General features: G+C 45.5%; 1 protein-coding gene across 1 annotated transcript in view; it reads right to left on the reverse strand.

The window, feature by feature from the left end:
* MYO7B (myosin VIIB) overlaps positions 1–23,834 on the reverse strand; it is a 1,466,289-nt gene that overhangs the window by 1,254,517 nt on the left and 187,938 nt on the right. Inside the window, exons 4-5 of the mRNA XM_069617875.1 lie at positions 13,629–13,781; positions 5,525–5,709 (exon numbers count right to left, since the gene is read on the reverse strand). Of these exons, the coding sequence (XP_069473976.1) occupies positions 5,525–5,709; positions 13,629–13,781 (338 nt within the window). The remainder of the gene's footprint in view (positions 1–5,524; positions 5,710–13,628; positions 13,782–23,834) is intronic.

The following is a 23,834-nucleotide window of genomic DNA, read 5'->3' on the forward strand; positions in this document are numbered from 1 at the left end:
CATTGCTTTCAATTTTTTTCTAAAACTAATACCCGCTGCCATTTGGCATGTAGTCCATTCACATTCCACGAGGTGATTAATAATTTTGCCGTTTTCACCTTTTAAAAAAGTGTTTCTTTAATCCTCATTGTAGTAAGAAGGTTTTGTTTTGATTCTATATTTACCTTTGATTCCTGACGGTAATCCAATGCACATTTTCTTCCTTTATAGTTAGTTGTGAAGTCATAAATAATACTACTGCCAGTATGCTTTAATGGGCTTGTTGAATAGTAGATTGTAGATCAATTCCATTTTCTTTTAAAGGCAATGATTTATTCAGGAAGTCTGATGCAAATCTTATCATTTCTTTATCCTTCTCTGTGGATTCTTATTCTTACGGTACCCTTAGAAATGCTTTACGATTACAATTCTCCCTCCTCTCCAGATGATCTTGTATTATTTGAATGACTGCTGATGGTTCCATCAAAGACATATGGAGCTCATCACGAGTCTGGCGGTAACCCTTAAATGCGGCAGTAGCGCTATTACTGCCGCATTTAAGGGTACGCCAGATCATGGGCTTGGCGGATTTGCTGATTTTCGGCGCTATTACCGCCGGCGGGAATCCGCCGGCGGTAATAGCATGAAAATTCACCATTGGACCCAATGGAGAATGAGGAATTCCCGAATGGGCCCAATGGGGAATGGGACCCAACCGTTCCGCCAAATCCGTGATCGGGCGCTAATAGCGCCACAGGGTTTGGCGATAGCGCTAATAGCCCCAGCAGTAATAGCACCGGGGCTACCGCCCAACTCGTGATGAGGCCCATAGTATTTTTATTAATTCTGGGCTTCTGTTTGGAACACCCTCACCTCAGTTTGCTGTTGCTGGTAATTTATTTTCTCTGCAAATTAACAAGGGGTGTTCTGGGAGTCCCTCTGCCAGACATTAGTCCTGGTTATGAGAGGCTTACCCAGATTCTTTAAACATATCAGTCTTTGTCCTGCCCTGGGGCAGTCCAGCAGCAAAATGCTAGGCAATTCTCCTCTGAACAAGAATACCAAGAGCAAACCCAGACACGTGTTTCAGTCTGGTTGGACCTCATCAGTAGGATGATCCAGGATCACGTCTGGATTCCCCAAGTAACTTAGGGTGAGACCCAAAGTTACTTAAATAATGCAAATTAACAATGGGGGTCCTGGGAGTCCCTCTGCAGACATTAGTACTGGTTAGGAGAGCCTTACCCGGATTCTTTAGCTCACTATCTTTCACAGAGGAGAAATATCCTAAACACATCAGTCTTTGTCCTGCCCTGGTGCAGTCCAGCATCAAAATGCTAGACAATTCTCCTCTGAACAAGAGTACCAACCGCAACCCCAGACACGTGTTTCGGTCTGGTTGGACCTCATCAGTAGGGTGGAGCTGTGTCTCTCTAAGATAGTGAGCAAGGGGTCCACATCTGGAGTCCCCATGTAACTTAGGGTGAGAACCAAAGTTACTTAAATAATGCAAATTAACAAGGGGGTGCTGGGAGTCCCTCTGCCAGACATTAGTTCTGGTTATGGGAGCCTTACCCAGATCCCAATCTAGGGTTCTGTTGCAGCAAATCGCAAGAGGACCACGGGGAGGGAATACTCAACAGAGAGGACAGTTTACCCCACAAACAGAGACAATACATATAAATCAATGTGCATATTGTAAACATGAGGGCACAGTGTCCGATCCTCCTGCAGAGAGCGAAGGAAATGTAAAATAGACAATCAAGAGCACGTAGCAATGACATGCAAGAGTCGAATAGAAATCAGTTTTCCCAGAACCAACAAGGTGATGGCAATACGGGGAACCAAAATGGACAGCAAAATGCTACTAACACAAATGTTTTTGACAACACTACACACGCATATTTTACTGAAGATTTCACATCTGATGACGTTTTGTTTCACTAGGACAGCCCAAAGCAAGGTATGGAACCCATTCCTATCCCTGTAGATCATAAGAGACCCTACATAGAAATGAAAGTTGGGGATAGGGCGCACATATTTTTGGTGGACACGAGCGCAAAAATGCTCTATTGACATGCAAAGGTTCCAGATATTCCCCTGTCAGGGCAACAAAATGTATCAGTAGGGTTCTCTGGTACTCCGGTAGTAAGTCTGGTCTCTAAACCGGTGCAGATTTCTTTGGGACCTTTCACTGACTCATGCCCCTTTTTATTGACAACCAACTGCAGTGAAAATCTGCGAGGATTACATTTGTTAAGAAAATTGCACGCAGTGATTTACTGATCTCTGGATGGAGTTTACTTGACCATTTCTCCCCAGCAGAATTTCACCTTACAGTTCATGGCTTTACCTTTACCCAGTGAGTTGCACCAAGTACGTACACAGTTATGGGCAGTAAATGATAATGATGTAGGAATTATGAACGTTGAACCTGTGCGTATTGTTTTAAAAACTGGCATTACATTACCTCGTATTACAAAGTGTAAACTTTCAGTTGACGGTGAGTAGGCACTTAAAAATATTGGCCCTCATCATGACCCTGGCATTAAGGGGTTAACGGCGCCGTAAAAGGTGTTGGCGCCGTTAAACCCTTAACGCCTTACTACGAGGTCCCTTTGCGGGACCCGACCTTAACGGCTGGTCTAGACCAGCCGTTAAAGTAGGGGCCCGCAAAGGGACTCTCGAGATAAGTACGGTACCGCAATTTGCGTTACCGTACTTACCGCCTTCCCCATTTCCATTATGCCCTATGGGGCAAAAATGGGAATGGGGAAGGGCCATGGTGGCATGGGGAATTACTGCCCACCAACCTTGGAATGGGGTGGTAATTCCCCATTCCGCCATGGCGGACCCTGGCATTGACCATGATGCTAATAGCACCATGGTTTTTCGCCATAGTCCTAATGACGGCCATTGTCTCTGATTTGCAAGGGGCTCAAGCAAAGTGTCACCCAAGATGAGACTCGGTTCATTTGAGTACGTGCAGCTACTGATGTCCAACTGAGCTCTAAATGCACTGACAAATTAACAGTCAGAAGAGGCTTGCTTTTAGAATATAATCTCACAACTAATCAACGCATTTAAATGACCCTGGCATGAAATCTCTGACACACAGAAACAGTCCGGACATGCGTGAATTTTGTAAACCTTCACCATTGTAATGATAACCTTGTAACTATGCGTGCATTTTGTACACGTTCACCAAGGTGATGATAGCCTTGCTACTATATAAAAGTGCAACTCTCATAACTGCACCTGGTTTAATGTTCAAAGATAAATTGTTTCTTTCTATTTGCTTGGTGCAAGAGTCTCTCTGGGTAAATCTAATACAGAGATAGTCAAACCCGGAGACCTCTTTCAATGCAAATCCATTAATGGCTGCACTGATTTTTGTCATTGCTCTTTTTTCTCAGCACATGATTTCACTTTAGCCTTTTAATACTCAATTTCAAGGCCCTTCTCTTGATAGATTTTAGTGAATAAGATGAGCCAGCCACTTCCTCAGATTGCTAGGGATCTTAGATAAAAGTACTGCATCATCTACATACAGTGAAATGCATAAAAGTGCATATGTGGTCAAGGAAATAAGTTGAAGGTCTATGTCAGTGACAAAAGACAAAATATGACAGGGGCAAGGCAACAACCCTGGTAGACACCTTATTTCACTGCAAAGGGGTCTGCACTCTTACCTCTTGTTCCCCATCTAACCGAAGCACAGTTTACTCTGAGTAATATCATTCAACAACCATATTCCCAAATAAGTTCCTTGGAAATTGTCAAACACAGTCCAAAGATCTAGTAAACCCATATGAAAAATCAGCTTCATACATGGTAACCTATTGATCGATCAGCAGGAAAACCAAGTCCCCTCTGAAACCCAGATTGGAGATAGGAAAGAACCCTACCAGAGATCATCAACTTTATTACATGAGCTAAAAGGACTTCCCAAAAGATCTTTCCCGCCAAGTCCAGAAGGGAAATTAGTTGTTAGTTTTCCAGGTGAATCTCTCCCCCTTTTTATAAACTAGTATTATCTGGCTGTTAATCAAGACAGATTGGTTTACCCAATTTAGAAATAGAGTTAACTAAATGGGTTAAATATGGAGCCCAGATATTTACTTCATTTTTTACGAGGTCCACAGAAACCCCAAATGGACCTGTGTCAGAACGTGCTCGCAGCCGCAAATTCTTCCACTGTGAATGGGAGTATCTACTTGCCCTGGTCTTAATCTGTAGGTTTATTCCAACCAAGTGGCCTGTCTGTTGTGAGCATCCTATAATTGCTCAGTAGACAGAACAGTGAATGAATAATACTTCTTGCATGGTATAAGGACACCATCCTCATTGATAACCCTGAAAGGGCAATTAACACAAGGAGCAGGCCATTTCTAGCAGAACAGTACATCAGTCAAAGGACGTATACTAGCACCCATGGTTAAAAAACTGTGATGAAAAGGCATAATGTTTAGGGAAAGAGCAAGCTGCACAGTGCATGTGACCGTTTTTCCCTCAGATAAGATGGCCCCTATGGAAATGGCGAACATGGGCTCCAGGAGAAGCATCTCTTCCATTTCCATTTTGGCCCTGAAGAGCAGCATGCCAGAAGTGGAAGAAGTGTCAGTGGCGTGGGTATGTCAGTGAGAAGGAAGGTAAGTGAGGTTTTTTTTATTTCTTTTCAAATTAAGGTAATGAAAAAGTAAACAGTTGCAGCCTGTGGAGGAGGGGGAGGGGGTGACCACAAGCTGCCAACAGCGTGTTCAGAACACAAACTTACAGTGGTAGGTATAATCCATGATTCAAGCAGCCTGATTGGCTGCTCACACTGCTCAGGATGTCATGCCTCGCCTTTGGTTGTACTTTATCAGATTGTAATCCTTGTGTAACTCTCCTGCGACCTTAAGATAACGTGCAGGGCTTTATCAAACATAATATAGGACTACCCCATCACTGCAATTACTGACTAATTATTATTATTAGCAGCCTAAGATCGACATATGTACCATTCATGATTTGCTTTTATCTATCCAGTCTATGGCTTCTCTTCATGCTCCCATGCCCTCGCCAATCCATGCTTTTCTATGCTTTTTCCCCTTTTGATTTGTGGACATTATTTTGCATCCAAGTAATGTCTTTTTGTTCTAGGTTTGGAGCAAGTTGGAATATTGTGTAGTGTAAGAGAGAGCAGGTCATCACATTGACGGACATCTAACTGGTAACATGTGTATTCCCCTTTTGAATTTCGCCTTTGGCAAATTTGCCTCCTAAATTTGGTTGATTATTAGTCAAATAAGAAGAGGTAAAACGTTTGGAAAAAAACACAAATGGAAGGCTGATGAAATGAAAAGAAAAAGCAGGAGGTTACAGGGGATGCACGTTTGAACCATATAGGCAAAAACTGTCGAATTGAGAATGAATTTTCCAAAGGTTAAATTCAGGAAGAGGAAACCACCTTGCTGCAAGAAAGAATAAATCACTTTCAAAATTTAATATTTCCTCGTAATCACAATTTCTCCCATGCAACAACATCTAGGACTCTCCTCACCTGATCACACAGCACTGGTCCCTCTTCTTCCTCTTCATGTTAAAGAAGCAGTTATCTGCGATCGCAAAGACGTGGGGTGGCAGCTCTCCAATGCGCTTGTTCATGTAGAGTCGAATCTGCTCCATGGTGTAAAGTGGGAGGTCTTGGTATGGGTTTACAGCCACCAAGATAGACCCAGTGTAAGTCTGCAAAAAAAGAAATTGAAACACCCAAATCAAATATGTACATTGAAGATAAGTAGTAAATATGCAATAAGACTGGTGACAGCGAGTACTTGTCACATGGTCAGGAACTGATGCATACTTAGCGGACCCCTTGCTTGAGGAAGATAATAACTCTCCATCCAAATCCAAGTAGGAAGAGCCACTACAAACAACTAGGGGAATGCCACCATGAAATAAAGAGGGACAGAGGGTGGAAAGAGAGAGTGAGCAAGAGAGAGAGAGGGGGGTGATGGTAGACATGGTGAGAGAAGGGGAGAGCAACAGAGCTGCCGGCTAGTCGAAGGGAATGTGTCATCAAGCAACTCCTGAAAGTGAGCTGTTGTCCCTAGCTAGATCCATCCCCCAAAGCAGAGAAAGACCCCTCCATCCCCCAAAGCCATATAGCAAGACTCTAAAGCCAGAGAAAAACATTCTAAAATGTTATCAGAGAGAGGGAGGTAGAGGGAAGAGAGAGGGAGCGGGAGTGTGGACGTTTATTGGACCATCATTGCATTTCTTCCAACTGGTAATCCTTGTTTCTTTTTCTTTCTTTTTCTTCTCTGGATTTTTTATGGTCTTAAATTCAGTCACTATGTACCGGTTGAAATAATATATAGAAATCTCTTTTGTATAAAAGTGCTATGGAAGCCCAATAAATGAATAATAAATAGATGCAGTGCTCCCACTGCCAAGAGGTGCCCTCCATATCCCAATAGTTTCATACAGTCAGTTATGCCTTGGAAAGCTCAGGATTCCTGAATCGGGGTCTACCATTTCAGCCAGGCTGGCCCTGAAGCAGGTAAAGTGCTCCCACACTGTCCATCCATAACCCTCATCCATCAGTACAAACATGGACGACCTTCTAGGGAAAATGAGAGAATTTCTGATGGGCTGATAACTTTGAAAGGTCAGTAGATCTAATGAAGCGTAAGTAAGCTAGGACATTTTAAACTTCTTGGATGGAGATTTATTGTGTATTATACATAATATGGTATGCACGACATGTGCTTAAAACAGGTTTTGAAAGACCTCAGTCTGACATCAGATTGCTTGTCCTGCAGACTCATTCTTACAGAGGCCATGCAATCTAGAGCCGGTCACTGCCTTATTCAGTACTGTTGCAGATGAACCTACCTGCATGTTATATTTACTGTCTCTAGAGTAGATTGCATGCATTCCACATCATGCACAGAACCTTCATTCAGTGAGGTTCACAGCAATCCCATCAATGTGGTTTTTGTGTTAGGGCACAGATGAAGAACTTATTTGGCACCCTTCATCTATTTATTATTATTAATTTAGTGTGCTTCTACTGCGCTTTTATACAGAAGTGGTTTATATAAATTATTTGAACCGGTACATAGTGACTGAAACTAAGACAATATAAAACAACAGAGAAAGAAAGAAAGAAAGAAAGAAAGAAAGAAAGAAAGAAAGAAAGAAAGAAAGAAAGAAAGAAAGAAAGAAGTATTGCCAGTTAGAAGAAATGCAATGTTTGTCCAATAAACTGTCCAATTTGAAAGTCAAGCAATATGTATGAAATGTGCAAGAATAAACTAAACCTCCACAATAAACAAATTGATGTGACTATGATTTGTGGTGAATACAAAAGGGGCTTCAGAGTTAAGGACCCGGGTAAGAGTGCTGCTAACTAGCTAGGGTGTCTAGGATGGCAATGTGTGCTCAGCGGTTTGTGAATCAGGCAGCAGATGAGAGACAGTCAGTGAAAAGATAATAGGGCTGGTGCAAAATTCCAGACAAGAATGGACTGCCGTATTGCTAGGAATTGACAACATTATCTCTGGGAACCCCCTCCGTGTGTGTGTGGGGGGGGCTGGGGGATGTGGGCAGGGCTGAGGGGTAGAGCCCCAGCTTACGTCGAGCAGCGCCTGATCCGCTCAAGGAACCAAATCGATTCCTGGTGATTTGCATAATAGTAAAGAGCCTTTTGGGAACATAAGAATGACCACAGAACTGTATTTTCGAACTATGTGATAGTGATTCAAGCTTGAAACCCTTCTGATTAAGTAATGCAAACTAGGTTCTCGCTCTCATGTCATTTGTGACAATATTCACCCTAACAAAAAATGGCTCTAATCTACGAGTAATTTATATTTTTGCATAGAATTCATAACATGAGTCTCCTGAAGCGCTGCTTCTGTGTAACAGACTAGTTATCCCTGGCTCGAGAGTAGGTCTGTGAAACTGCCTAGATAGTACTGGTGGGGTAGGGGGCATGGGTATGGGGCTCAGGCACAGAACTGCACTCCAGCTAAACAAACTTTGCCAGAGCACAACTCTGTCTTGTTCTGGCCCAACTACTCCCCCTTGTCTGCCTATCGATTTAGAATGCAGTGCTTCAGAAAACATTTCAGAGAGTCTACATGGTAGCCTTGCAGGCTGTTGAAATGGATCTGTGCCATCCCACAGCGCTGGAAATCTTACTGTTGTATTTTCTATGTGGGGGCCAGACCCCCATTCTACCACCCCCTATAATCTCAATTTTACTAATCTCGACCCTCCACCCCACCCCCATTAATTTGTTAAAATTCAGTCAAATGTCCATACACCAAATGTGGTGACACAGCCATGGTGAGTTTGGGGGACACCGTTGTAACTAGACTGCTGTTGGTAAAACAGAAGATGAAAATGGTGTTTGTGAGCATATCAGTAGTGCATGGAGCTTGGGATGGAGATAATCAGAATGTAATGCCATCACCTCCCAGTCAGAGAATGGCAGTAGGGAGAACCCCATTAATTACCGGCCAATTTCCAAACTAGATTCAGCTGGGAAAATCTATGCGAGGGCCGTGTTACAACATCTTCTAGGATGGGTGACAAGTGAAAACATTATTAGCCACCATCAAGCTGGGTTCCAACAAGGCCTTAGCACCATGGACTAAAGCTTTTGTCAGTTTATTTTACTACACAAATATGTTACCTTTAGGAGCATCAATATCTATGTCATCTTTATAGACTTGAAGGCAGCTTTCGATGGAGTCTCCCGGCAAAAACTCTAGGAATATCTAGCAGAGGTGAACATCCCGCCGACACCCCTCAAGGCTATTTTATGCCTCCACAAAGAAAACAGGGCTGTGGTTAGGTGCAATCTGGAGGGAGATATCACAGAGGCCATAAACATCAATATGAGGATTAGACAAGGGTGTGTGTTAGCCCTTACCCTTTTCTGTATCTTAAAGAACAAGATTGTTACTAACTTGTGTGCAATACCCATGGTTGCACCTGAATTGGGCTGAGAGAAAACACTGGTCCTTCTTATGCAGACGATGCGGTCCTCATATCTTTGTCACCTATGGACCTCAAAAAACAAGTAAATATTGTTCATGAAAGTTGTAAGGAACTTGGTCTGGAGATTAATCTCAGGAAGACAAAACGCATGGTTTTTTTGCCATATACGTAGGAAAAAAGGGCCAAAACAATATGTAGAGATTGTGAGTAATGCCACTGAAAAGGTAGACAACTTTAGTTATCTGGGCATTAACTTTCAAGGTTATTGTAAATGGTCTATACATATTGAAAAAGCTGGCCTGAAACTCGACCATGGCTGCAATGCAATGCTAAATTTCCATGCCAGCTGTGTGGGTGTTGCTTTTTCACCCATACTAGATGTTTAAAATCTCCCGGCCAAGTCTGCGGCTCTATATGGTGCTGGGGTATGGGTTACCAACAACACTGAAAGCTGGGGATGATAGAACAAACATTTCTAAAAGGGGGCTTCATTTACCACCCAACACACCAAAGTCTATACTATTAACTGAATTAGGGCTGGGGTGTATAATGGAAGATGTGTCTCTCAAACCCGACCTATATTGGACCCACCTGTGGGCCTCTCCTTACTTATCGAAATACAGAGAGGCCCTTGAGGATCTATCAGAACAAGAGGGAGGGAGATCCATCCCTTGGGGCATAGATGTAAAATCGATATTGTCTTCCCTAGACTTATGCTATGTGTGGACCAAAATGGACAATAACACAAAAATGTTAAAAAAAGACACATGATGAAGTCACTAAGAACAGTAGATTGGCTTTAAGTACAAGATCATCACTGAAAAGAGTATATTTGTCCTATAAATCAGACTTTGGGAGAGATAATCGATCCCCCACTGGCAAGAGCTGTATGAAATTCCGTGTTGTTAAACTTCCCATTGCTACTGTTATGATACAGGGAATAGAGAGGGTGAAGAACGTTGCCCTACATGTAAGTCTGCTAAGGGATCACTGGCACACTTTCTACTCTTCTGCCCGCGCTACAACACATTTAGATGTTTTTATCCAAGACCTATGTTCTGAGAGAGAAACGTACGCACGGCATGGGGTGCAATAGGTCTGTGCAAGTCAACCAACACAGAAGTAGTTGTTGGGACAAGCCTGTACATTGCAAGAGCTTGGATACAAAGGAAAACCTTTTCAGAGAATGGCCAATAATGCAGGCGCATGCATTAGAAAATACATATACTTCTTCCACACAGGTTTCTTGCATAGTAAAGGGATGGTAAAAATCGAAATCATTTAACACTGGCAATTGTTTTCTGACATGTTTTTGCTTGGCCATATACCTATAATGATTTTAACATTAGACTTAATCATTTTTTGTAATCTCTGTATCCATTGTATCGTACTGTGTTTTTTCCCAGATTTTGGAATCATGAAATTGTTATTATTGCTATATTTTATTTGTGCAACTACTGCGAGACATATGTCGAAAAAAGCAATGGAATGAGAATGAGATAATTAGATATCACTGTCAGTTCGGGATAGGGCCAGGGATAGAGCTCTTTGTTCTAGCTAAGGAGACTGATTGGCAATAGCTGGGGAGGGTGGTGGGCTGTTGATCAAAGTCAGGGAGAAAGCTACTGACCTGAGCCAGATATAGAGTCTTGTGTCCTGTAGAGTGCAAGGGTGCAGCGCCAGAAGAGTGCCAGGAATGAGAGCTAGGCAACGAGTCATTGACCAGAGCACAGCAACCTGCCATGGGCCAGAGTCAGGTAGAGAGCACATTGCCAGAGACAAGGAGAGTCAATAACCAGAACCAGATATGGAGTTATTGACAAGTGCTAAAGTGAATCACTGGCTTGAGGCACAGAGCGAGAGCCGCTGGTTAGAGGCAGTCCAGATGACTGCTATTGATTGGAGGCAGGGGGGCGAGCCAGTGCGAGAGGTCTGACAAATGACAGTGGAGGATCTTTAGCTAAGGCCAGGGTAGGGACGGAGTCATTGACCCCCACCTATGAGAAACAGGGGTGGGGGGGCAAGGAGAGAGCCATCGCTTAGCGCCAATGATGGAGTCATTGGCCCGTGGAAGTGAGTCATTTGCCAGAGTCAGTGACAGATTGATGGGTGAGGAAACCAGACAGAGCGAGGAACAATGGGCCAGAGTGTCGGAGAGAGTTATTAATCAGAGCCATTGAGAGAGTGAACTGGTAGGAGCCAGGAAAACAATCATGGGCTTCCCTTAGGGAGAGGGCAATTATCCAAATCTACTGTCAGGGTTAAGAAAGGTTTTGTGGTTGATCTCAGGGAAACAGTCTTTGACAAGAATTAAAGAGAGAGACTCAATATTTAAGGCCAGGCAGGGGGCCATCAGCTAGAGGAGGGGAGAATGGATTAATCAAATGACTGGAGGAAGAAAGTATTACATAATGGATAATTCACTGAAGGCAGGGAGAGAATAATGTGCATTACCCAGAGAGGTGGGCACTGACTAGAGATGGAGGCTTACCCAGTGCAAAGAGAGATATGGACCACAGCCATTGAGGAAGGCATTGCACATAACCAGGAAAAGAATAATCTGGCCAGAGCCAAGAAGATCGTCAGAGAGAGTCCATACAGAGTGCCATCGCCCAAAGTCATGGAGCTGGTCACTGGCTGCAGCCATTGACAGATGCACTGGCCTGAATTGGTACAGTTAACTATAGAAAGAGAGAGACTACTTGGTCAAAGACAATGGGGGACACATTGAAACAAAGCAGGAAGAAACTCATCAAGCAGAGACATAAATTGTGCAATTTAGCAGAGGAAGGGAGCAAGTCATTAGTCAGAACAGGGGAGAATGCCTTGTGCTACACGCATTGAGAAAGCTATAGGCCAGAGCCAAGGTGATATCCATGGTAGAGAGTCATGGAAGTAATTGCTCAGATCTACAAGGGTCATAGAGCGAGGGTGAGAGCTGTGGAGAGAAACAGGGAAAGAGCCATAGTGTACAATATTGAGAGGCATTGGTCACAGCCAGGCAGATAGGGAATACCCAATTCCAGAGAGCACATCATGGCCGAGACATTTCCTCTATGACAAGAGCAGCATGATGTAGTATTAAGAAAATATCTCTACCTCAACCTCCACTCTACAAAAGCTCTGTTCCCCACTGTGGCCTTCAGCAAACTTGCCCCTTACAAAGGCTTTTAACTTTCTCACTCACACTCTATATAATCTCATGTAATCCTCACTCACTTTTGCTCACCACCTCCATGCAGGGTGGCTCTTGTAGAACAAATACCCCCTTTTCAAATTCCATCTTCTGGTCTTCCAATCCATCCGAGACCTGACCTCAACAGTACCTGGATAATTATTTCCAGCTATACTCCCATTCACATTTTCAGATTCCATAACCATTGTAACCACAGCATCACCTTCAGTCCCTACACTGCCTCCCACTTTTACTCCTTTACCTCCCTGCTCACCATCATTGGAAGCAGCCCCCTGGCCTCAGAGATTAAGAACATCCGTGCAGTGTCAGACTTCATAATCTCTATCATGCAGCACTTTCTCTGTCTCAAAGCAGCACACACACACACACTCAACCACTGCCACCTCAATGATTGACTTCCATAAATGTAAAGTAGCTGGCTCAATATGGAAAACATTCCTCAACTGTATCCCTACCATGATATTTATTTAACTCCCAATCTGTGCTGTTCTCCCTTAATGCACCAAGCCCCTTCCACTACATTAACAGGTTTGTGACCATCCACTATATCAGATTTCTTTAACTTGTGCCACCCCGTATGTTTTGGACTACAACTCTCTTCAGCCCTACTTAGCATAGCCAATGCAGAGGGTGCAAGGGGTTGTAGTTCAAAAATCTTGAAAGCGACACATTGTAGACACGTTCACTATACGAATGTTGCGTTTTTAAAAGCAGCTAGTAAACGGGGCTGCTACTGCTGTCAATGTTATCTATTTCACACGATGTCTGTTCGAAACAATTTACTCTCTTTAAAAAATACAAAAATAAATACACTGGAGGGCACAATTGGCCAGAGACGGCCATGAACCTGATTTAGGGACAAAACTATTGTTCAGAGCCAGAGTGATATTAATATGTCACATGCAGGGAAACATGATTGGCCATAGAACGTGTGAGAAGTAACCCCCCTCACCCAACGTAGTCCGACATTCATCAGCCAGATCCAGTGAGAAGGCCACGCTGCCACCATCCAGAACAAGATGAGCGGCATCCCCACAAAGCATAGCGAGCAAAGGACATCAACTAAGAACATCATATGTGAAAGCCATTGTGCAATGCCAGGGAGAGGGTCTTTGACTAGAAGCAGAGAAAAGAGGGACACAGCAAGGAGCCCTTAGAAAAGAAAGGTGGGGAATGGAGAGAGGGATATGAAAAAATTGAGAAAAAAACCGAAAGGAGAAAGAGCATACAAAGGGATGTAGAGGGAGAGGAAATAGTAAAAGGAACAATACGAGGGAAAAAGCACAATAAAAAGGAGATAAAGAAAAGAGTAGAAACAATGTAACCATAAATAAAGACAGAGCAGGATGTAAATAAGAGATGAAAAGTAGTAAATCACATTCAAGAAGATAAAGGGCACAGTGAACATGGAGAGGCCTGAGATTGTGAAAGGCTGCTAGAAGGTCTCTGCACTCACATAGATGTTGCGTTCTCGGTGACGGATGAGAAGATTATGGACAATGCCTGCTTCATTTAAATCTCCGAGGCTGATCATGTCTTCCACTCCTTGGGCAGAGCTGGGGTGCATGGAATGCACAGAGCTCAAGTTGTTAGCCCGTATCCAGTGCTCCTGGAAAAGAACAAAAAGATGGTGTAACAAATCAACTACTAGCATTCGCACTGGTGGTTTCAACCAGGAAAGCATGGACCTGAGTGCCTGCTGGAATCCTACCAGGCGATGGACAGTAGAGTAGGGCAGGCTTATTAAAGTGCCATCATGAAAATAGACTGCAATGTGGGAATTGAGGAAGGGAAGCTCAGGAATAAAGAGCAAGAAGAGAGGGACAGCGTGAAGCTCATAGTAACATGGAGAAATTGACTCAATTCCTCCAAACAGTACCTCAAGGTGACACATTCAGAGACTAGGTTTGGTTCTCAATAATTCTATTAAAAAGCCAAGAAGCTTCTGACAACCCATGGAAAGTTATGTTTGCCACTGGACAAAGTTATACAACTCACATGTAGTTTCATACATGGAGTTTTCACCCTTGGACATGGAGATGTGTAAAGAAATGACTACTGCTCTGCAAGAATACAGGGATGAGTAGTGGGTACATTGCTAATTCGGCCCCACACTTAGAAGTGATCCCAATTATAAAGATAATACAGGCGCAGCTCGATGGGTACACCTACTTCGCCTATTGTGATAATGTGGGATAAGGGCAGGCTAATCTCCCTGGAAGTGCACAGAGTGGCAGCAGTAGCAACCCAAACAGAAATAGTACAAAGACTCCAAAATTAAACAATGTCCAGTCAATGTTCTATTAAAATAGAAAGTATACTTTAATTAAACAGTTAAGAATTCCAAATATCTAAACACCAACAAAACCTGACCCTGTATAAAGAACATAGACAATGCAGAGCTAGTAACAAATAGCACAATTACAGCAATGTCAATGTTCAACAAATATGTCTTTCAAGAAAAGGATCCAAAAGCTTAATTAAAGTCACTATGGTCCCTAAAAGTAGGCCAGGGTGACAGAGCCTCTTAACAGTGGTCTTGGGTGGTCCCAAGCATCAAATGGGCATCTCTGTGTTTCCTTGTGGTCAAACCACATTCAAGATTTAACAAGTCACTTTTATCCAGTTGGAGAGTTGGCGTTGAGATGGTGTTGAGATAGGGCTCTATGAGGTTCGAGTCAGCGTTCTATGCAATCTGTTTCGAAGGGTCCAACAAGTTCAGATCAGCAGTTAAGTTGGTTCGAGATGATGTTATCACTTGGTTGAGTCAGCGCGTGACTGAATGGCTTTTAGCAGTTCGAATCGTTGTCCGAGGCAGCTCCAGGCAAGGTCCTGTTAGTTCAATTTGGTGCTCTAAGAAGCGCAGAGTTTAAGGTGTCTGCAATGATGATCCGGTGTTCAAGTCAAGGTGGTGAAGAGTGCTACCGGTGAGAAGTAGCAATGTGCTGGTTCGAAGATGCAGGCAAGCAGTTCCAAGCTATTAAATGCAAAAAGCAGCACCACAGTATCACAGGTTTCCCCCTTTCTCACCTGTTTTCGTTGCCTGATGACTTCTTTAGGCGGAGTCTTCTTTCGTATGGTTCGGGTCTTATACAAGCCCGCTCGGCCGTCCTCGGCTTCCAGATTGCGTTCAGCTTCGATGTCTGGGATCAAGGGAAACTCCAGGAATTCAGAAAAGAGGAAGAGGTGCACGCGGTAGCGGTGCAGGGATTCCGGGAAAGGCTGGACAAGAAGGAGGGAAGGTAATTGGAAGAAGGGGATCCAGGAACCAGGAAACAGCAGAATAGTACAAGGGAGAGTACGGAGCACACATCCGGTCACAGCTAACAGCAGTGTTGTGACGCGCTGGCCCGTGGGGGTGTGGTCTCTTTATAGAGCACGCTGCGTAGAACGTGAAAACTGGTGAGCAGCGTTCTTGGAGTGTAAACCCTGAGGAGTCAGGGACCAGAAGGCCCAGAAGGGGAGAATTCGATGGTTCATGACACACAGGTCATATGTCAGGTCGAGGGGGGTTGAGTTGAATGCGGTGTGAAACTGTGTAAACAGGATTCTAGTTTCTCTTGGGCTCTCTGGCTGCAGGGAGTTGCAGTCCAGGGGCTTTGGGACAAGGTAAGACATTGGCCCTCATCAGGAGGTTAGAGGTAACCATGTCGCTTTTAGCGGCATGGTTGACTCCTTACCGCATTCCGGGCCCGGGTCCCTCAAATGAGGACTTACCGGGCCATCGCAACCTTGGCGGACCCGGTAATTCCCCGTCCGAGGAACCCGGACGCGGTCCATACCCATTCCCATTTGAGCCCCCATAGGGTTCAATGGGAATGGGGATGGAGCTGACAACGGGCTCGTTAATAACGGGCCCGTTGCTAGCTCCCTGGTGTCCTCGCGGGACCCGGAATGGACGCCTGGTTTTTCCAGGCGCCCATTGCGGGTCCCGGGAGGAGACCTCATGGTAGGGCGGAATGGGTTTACCGGCACCTTTACCGGTGCCGGTAAACCCATTCCGCCAACCTTGTGATGAGGGCCATTGTGTTCTGCACTCTCACTTAAGGGAGCCTGGTTGGCACCCTTCACTTCCAGTGAGGAGCCTGATTCCAGTGCAGCTGAAGAGTGGGTCTTAGTCCAAACTGTAGTCACCACAACTGTTCCCTGGGGATAATTCGGGGAGGGATGCCTTCTATTTTCACTTCACTGATGGAGGACTTGGAATGAACTGCACTCCCAATAGAGGTCCAGTAAATTCAACTTGTCGTCTTGAAAGTACACAGATGAATAAAATAAGGAATGGGAGACCACTTGCTTGTAAAGGCAAATTGTCACTGGTGATTGTACAAGAGCAAGCCCAGAAGGGGTCCAATCTCTGCTGTTGTAACTAAGGCCCTCCCCTTCGTGCATCATACCCAGAGCACCTTGTCCAGCAGGAAATTGAGGCGACAAGAAGGAAAGGAGCCACAACAAAAAACAGTATTGTGGAGCCCTTTCTAAGGTCCACCTTTCCCTCTCTGTTTGCTCTAACTCCACCCTATTACCATGCCTGCTAACTTCAAAGGCCTTTTGGAGTGCAGCCCTCTTGTGTGAGGCTGAACTTTGTTATATGAGTGCCCCTTTAAATCAGGGTTCCTGTGAGAGCTCATAGTGAAAAGGAGGTGTTACCTTTACTCCCGGGCAATCAAGGAAGGCAGCAGCTTGGCTATTATCTCACTGAAAGCAGTGGATACAGTTGGCTAGCCATGAATATGCATCACCTGCACATCAATTACCTGGGTTTACAGGGTTGACACTGGAATGATATCAAATTGGCAGGGTTTTAATAAGTGCATGCTCTTATCAGTTACCATACCATAACCAGGTATGGCTCATTTTAGAGATTACCTTGCTACCAGATGGATACAGCACCAATTACTATATTTTACAACAAAGTTGCATATGTTAAAATCCCACCTATGGCTGCATTGACCTTGGGTCACAGCAGCTGTCAGGATTGCACATGTGATCTTTCAACCTGTCCTGTAACACTGAAGAGCAGGTGCTGCAGTTGTCAGAGGACTGGTGAAGTAATGACATATGTATGCTTTGTGCATTTGGCACAGAGCTTTTAATGAAAGGGGGTCATGTTTATCCGGCCTCCCATCCAGAAACAGTATTACCCATATAATTTTATTATTTAACAAAAATAAAAAAAGCCAGCAGTTTCACACCCTCGCCAAATGGCATCCTATCAACAGATGCACGCATGTGTGGCAAAGCGAGTGTAGAATCCTTATGTGAGTGGATGGAAAGATCACTCATTGGTAAAAAGTAGGAAAGAAAATCTCTCAAATATGTAAATATTTTCTGCAAAGGGCGGACAACTGCCCCGGTAAATAATACATGCTGTTAGTATCTAGCATTCTATAGTTTAATATCACCAAGAAAAAAAGCAGCATTTGTGACTACAAATTACATAATGCTCTGGGGTTAGATATGGTTTTCTGTTGTATGTTGTTTTTGGTATCCTGATGCTTTTTGGGTTTGGGTTCTAGTGTTTGCCATTCAGTGTGTCCTTGCTTGTAGTATGTAGTATCCTATTATAGTACATCCACTACTGCTAGAATAATAATGCTATAGTAGTAGTATGTCCAGTAAAACTGCCATTAGAGCAAATAGAAATATTAAAATAGCAACATGTATTACTAGTAGTAATTATACTACTATACACTATTATCATAACTTGAAAAATGCTGTTAAGTCTGTGTGGGCTACTAATATTACTACATCTACTAGTAATATCACTATTTCCACTCCTACTCTCACAGCTATTCCTGTGATCATGACAACAAGTAGCAGTGGGGGTGGCACCAGATGAGGCACTGCTATTTAAGAGATTAAGAAAGCAGTGGTGGAAAGTTATTTTCTAATATAGTCAAGTATCATCAGTATCCGTCAATTCAGATTTCCCTGCTGCCTCTTTCGCTCAATAGCAAAGAAAACATAATTTGAGTGTCTTTACTTCTGTCTACTATTAGTGACAGGCCAGGGATACATAAGTAGTAGTAATTTGTATAGCGCCTTTATCCCATTAGTAGGGCCTCAAGGCACTTGTGGTGGGAACACCCTCACAGAACCAAAGTCCAAGGTGTGGGAAGTTGTGTGAAGGCTAGAATGCGGGTGTGCATTTCACCAAGATAAAGATTTATGAGGGGTAGCCGGGCTCCTAGTAAGCTACCCATGAAGCCAGGCACATGGATTGGTGCCGAATGGGGGGAATATCTGTGACAGCAAGACCGAATTTGTCATAGGTCGTCACTGCATTCTGATGGAAAAGAGGTGTTGTGAGCAGTGTTTAGGGTTGGGGGAGCGTCATGTGACCAGCAAGACTGCATTTTTGTCGTAGTTGTTGTGGCAATTTTACTACTGTGTGTGGGTGGGTAGCCGTGCTTGTGGCTGAGGTTCAATGCAGGGGTGCATGCATAAGTACCTTGAGGCTCGGACAGAGCCTTATCTTTGAAGTAGTTGGGTGCTTGGGTCATCTGTAAATTCTGCGTTATCTCTAGTTGGAGCAGAACATGCAGGCTTAATACATCTTCGAATTGTAATAGACACTTTGTCGTCCTCAAGAGTATGATTCCAATTTCAAGTACCATCTGAGTGCTTTATCAGAAATCCGCATACATCTTTGACAGCAGACAGGCTAACAGAAGGGGTCCTCTAGGTGTGTAGCCAAGGCAGGGTGTAATGGATGATATGATATGATATGGCATTTATAGCGCGCCTATACACAAGTGTTTCCAGGCGCGACGAGGCAAGGGAGGGGGAACAGAGGGAAGACGGACAACGATCCTCCTAGGCCAGGTGTCATTCAGATTGTGCAAGTGCGTGGGAAGGGGAAGGAGGAAGGTACGGGGGAAGAGGGAGGGGACAGTGCAGTACATCGGATAATAAAATAAATAACAAAAGTAAAAGTACGGACAACAGGTGGCAAGTGCAAGGGTAAGTGCAGACATCAGTTGTTAAGTGCTGGTGGTGGGACTGTAGGGATACAGAAACAGCCCTGAAGTGCGGGGGTTGCCAGGAAGGGAGTGCAGGAGTGCGACTGGCGGGGGAAGGGACCTGGGCCCGAGATCAGAGGGTGGCCAGGTAACCAGTGCATTTCCATGTGCGCCAGGACGTCAGCAGGGGAGAGGAGGAGAGAAGGCAGAAGCAAAGAGAAAGGGTTTGAGGTGCTTCCAGAACCAGAGATGATTCTTCTCAAGTTTCATTGAGGCAGGGAGGCTGTTCCAGAGGGAGGTCCCAGCCGAAGAAAGAGACCTACCACCAACTTGTTGCTTGCTGCTTGGAGAAGCGACTGACCCTGAGGGAGTTGGAGGCGGATGAGCAAAGAGCTCGAGTAGGAAGATATTTAGGAAGAGGGTGTTGAAGGTATTGAGACTCAAGGCCCCAGAAGGCCTTCTGGACAATGCAGAGGGTTTTGAGCGTAATCCTCACAGCCACTGGGAGCCAGTGCTGAGATTTCAGTCCTGGAAAGATAAATCCATGGGCTTGAGGCCAAGGACATGTCTCGCAGTCCTGTTCTGGATGAGTTGCAGAGGGCGGAGAGTAGAAGCAGGCAGATTTTAGAAGGAGGCTGTTGCAGTAGTCCAGACTAGAGAGAACCAGAGCTCTGGAGACAGTGAGCTTCTGGGGGAAGGAGAGGAAAGGAAGAATACCTCTGAGTAGGTGCAGCTGGTAGTGTGACTTCTTAGAGACGGCCGGCCAGAGAGTGACATGAAAGGAGGGAGCGGGTGTGCTGATGAGGAGAACCTCGGTCGTACTGGCATTAAGGCAGAGATCATTGGTGGCACACAACTCCTGGATGGAGGACAGAAAGTCAGAGATGAGAGAGGGAGGAGAGGTGGCTGAGGATAGTCTGGAAGTGAGCTGAGTGTCATCCGCATAGCACTGGATGTGGGGGCAGAGTGCAGCAATGCGGTGGGCAAGAAGTGCCAGGTATTGGTTGAACATCCAGGGAGAGAGTTAGACCCCTGGGGAAGACCACAGGTAGAGATAGAGATAGAGGAGAGGAAGGACCCAAGTTGGACCTGGTAGGGCCGATCAGAGAGGATAGAAGTCAGACACCCCAGGGCCTGACCGGTGATACCCAGGTTATCACAGAGACGGTTGAGCAGGATGGCATGGTTGACCGTGTCAAAAGCAGAAGAGAGATCGAGTAAGATGAGGACAAAGGGGCTGTTAGAATCAAGGTTGGACAGCAGGTCTTCACGGATATTCAGGAGAGCAGTTTCTGTGCTTCTGGCAGCTCTGAAGACAGACTGATGATCATGGAAACAACCAACAGATTCAGTGTGAAGATTGAGCTGGGAGATGGCCAGCTTTTCCTAGAGTTTGCCCAGGAAAGGAGTGATGGAGATTGGGTGATAGTTAGCTGGGCAGGACGGGTCGGCAGAGGGTTTCTTAAGGAGAGGGTGCACAAGAGAGTGCTTCAGGGGGGAGGGGAAGACTCCAGTGGCGAAGGAGTGGTTGCAGAAGTCGGCAAGGGCAGGAGCCAGGGAGTCAATGTGGTCCTTGATGGTTTTGGAGGAACAGGGGTGAACCTGTTTTTACGAGACTTTCATAGATCAGAATTGTCTAGAAACCTCATCTGGGGAGAACAGGGGAAAGGCACAGAAGGAAGGAGGAGAGGTGGCCGAAGAAGGGCCAAAGGAAGAGCAGGGAGTAGAGGGAGGAGGGGGAGAGGAGGAGAGAGAGGACAGGGTGTCCTGAGTTTTAGAGATGAAATGAGAAGCCAGTGCCGTGCAGAGGGCCTGCGAAGGGACAGGAGAGGAAGAGACTGCAGCAGGATTGGCCAGTTCCTTGCAGATTTTGAAGAGTTCAGCCGAGTTGTTAGATGCCGCAGAGACGCGGGCTTGGATGTGAGCTCTCTTCTTGGTGCGGACAGAGATCCGGTATTTCCTTTGGAGCAGGCAGCAGGCCAGTTTGTCAGAGGATGTACATGAAGCTCGCCATTTCCTCTTAGCCACCTTGCACTTGCGTTTAAGGGTGACGAGGTCTGAGTCGTACCAGGAGTTGCACTTGGCTTTGGGCTTCAGGCGGATCCTCATGACAAGGGCAAGAACATCGAGAGTATCAGATATAGCAGATTGGAGCATGGAAAGGGCTGTGTCAGGATGTGAGTCGGCCAATGGGGGAGAAGGGTGGGTGAAAGTGGCGGCGAAAGCCTCAACTGACACACGCTTCATGGGTCGGATGACCGAAAAGGTGGGTGGTAGTGATAGAGTTGGCTTGGCTGAGGGGTAGAAAGGGTGAGCTGGGAAGAAAGGAGAAAGTGATCACTCCCGGAGAGAGGAGTGGTGAGAGGGATAGAAAGGGGAAGGTCTGAGGAGATCAGAACATCCAGAGGGTGTCCTGCAGAGTGAGTCGGGCCAGAGGGGAGAATAGAGAGTGAGAGAGAGTTGCAAAGGTCGTGAAAGAGTCCAGAGGAAGGACTGGAAGCATCCAGGTGGATGTTGAAGTCTCCAAGGAGGAGGAGTTGAGTGGTCGAGACTAGGAGGGAAGAGGAGAGGTCCGCCCACTCAGAGAGGAAGGAGGAGATCTGACCAGGTGGTCGGTAGATAGTAGCACCAGTAAGGGAATGGCTAGGTGAGAGAGAGAGCCTGCAGACAAGGCATCCGAAAGAGGAGTAGGCCTGCGTAGGAATGACAGAGGCAGGAATCCACTTGGGGAAGATCAGGGCTACACCCCCTCCGGAACAGTTGGCCCTGGGCGCAGAGAGGATCATGTAGCCGTCGGGGAGGAGAGTGTCAAAGCTTGTGACAGAGCTGGCCGTGAACCATGTCTCGTTGAGACTGAGGACATCGAGGTCAAGTTCCTCTAGAAGGCGACAGATGTCAGAGGAGTGTTTGACAGCTGAGCGAGTGTTCAGAGTGGCAATATGGAGAAGGGTGCCAACCTGTCATGGGTATCAGGCAGGTAGTTGGGGCAAGCTGGGTGGAGACTTGGCAGGCCTGGCATAGGCACACAAAGAACCCATAACAAATCCCTCCTTTCATTCCTTCCTAGTGTTTGTAGTAACTTCCTGGTTACCACTTCCTGTTGCCAAACAGGAAGTGCATGATAACTCATGAGCTCGCTAGTGTTTGGGTGTGGCTGGCTATATAAGCCACACCCAAGATTCTTCCAGTGCTTCGTGTTGCTTACTGTGAGCTGTATCAGCAACACACTTGCCGTGCTCTGGATCATCCTGTTTCTGCTTACCTGCTCCGGATCATCCTGCTTCTGCTTACCTGCTCCGGATCATCCTACTTCTGCTTACCCGCTCCAGATCATTCAGCTTCAGGTTGCCTGGTTCTTACTCCACGCCGCAGCTATCTCCAGTCAAGAGGGGACCTCTACACCGGCACCTGTAAGAACAAAGAAGAACAGTGTTAACACGTACACATCAGTAACGCTGCCCATACTCACCGAATCTTCACGCAACACTGGAATCCAGGTTAGTTGCACGAGCGCACAAACCCCTGTAAGAAAGAAGAGACGTTATTGTGGTCGCTCCAATAACGCGGACACTTATTTCAGTGCGCTCGCTCTCTCTACGCGGTGCATACTTACCAAAAGCCTCCGTGCAAACTTACCTAACCACCAAGTCTCCAGTAGCGCTGAACCCGGACTCGAGGCGCTAATACCACACAATTTCTCCTGCAAGGGAAAGGGAGAGACATTACCAGGCGCGCTCGAATTGAGGGTGCTGTGCAAACCTACCAGCAGCTAGCTTCTACACGCACCTCTACTCACCCACAAAAATACCGGCAAACAAAGACAATACGGACAATTTCGGACACTCAACATTCTCTGCGCAACGTTCACTTGTGGGGAGGACTTTCTAGCCCAGTGATCCCCAACATGTAGCTCGCGACCAACATGTTGCTCTCCTGACCCTAAAATGTTGCTCGCCCGTTGCTCTGGGTCATTGTGTGAAGGCTAAGAAGAAGGACATTCAGATATGAGACAACAATGGCAGTGTACCCTGAGCCAGAACTGTGCAGGAAGGCTAGCCAATCAGCCTAGTCTATTTGACAGGCATGACATACTGTTAGGTATTGACGCTTTAGCTGTGGAGGCATCAGTAGAGTGGTCTGAGTGGTGGGGCAGGCCAGGTGGGTGCAGGGAGCAAGGGGGGGGCGGTTAGAGAAATTAATCTCTTGGGGCTTCACTTCAGATGAGACAGTCCCCAGTGATTGAAGAGAACCTGAAGCACAGAAACTAAGCTGGCCTGGCCACCCATGTGAATACCCATGGTACTGCTCTGTAATCAGAAGTAAAAAGGACTCCCCACTGAATCCACCCTTATTCAGACAATTTCTGTTTTAGCACTCTAAAATGTATATGCCACTTGAAACTCTGGTACACTATGAGGTACACTATGAGGTGCATCGCTGGCTAGATCAAGAATACAATCTACGAAGATAATGTTGCCGCCAACTGAGCCTTCCCCCGTTGCACTCAGGTAGACCACAAAGGGGTTAGTCATCGAATAGTACGAAAAGAAGTAGGAAAATAAGTGACTTGAATGCCCAACTGTCAAGGAAGTTCCAATAAGATTCTTTTGTACATGTATGATTTGCGTTTGTTGCCAAAATGTAATTTTTTGGTCCAAAATGTTCCACAATAATTGCATAATCTTTGTGAAAACATT

This window comes from Ambystoma mexicanum, chromosome 10 (assembly GCF_040938575.1).
Source record: "Ambystoma mexicanum isolate Mex_15411 chromosome 10, UKY_AmexF1_1, whole genome shotgun sequence".
NCBI classification, from domain to species: Eukaryota; Metazoa; Chordata; class Amphibia; order Caudata; family Ambystomatidae; genus Ambystoma; species Ambystoma mexicanum.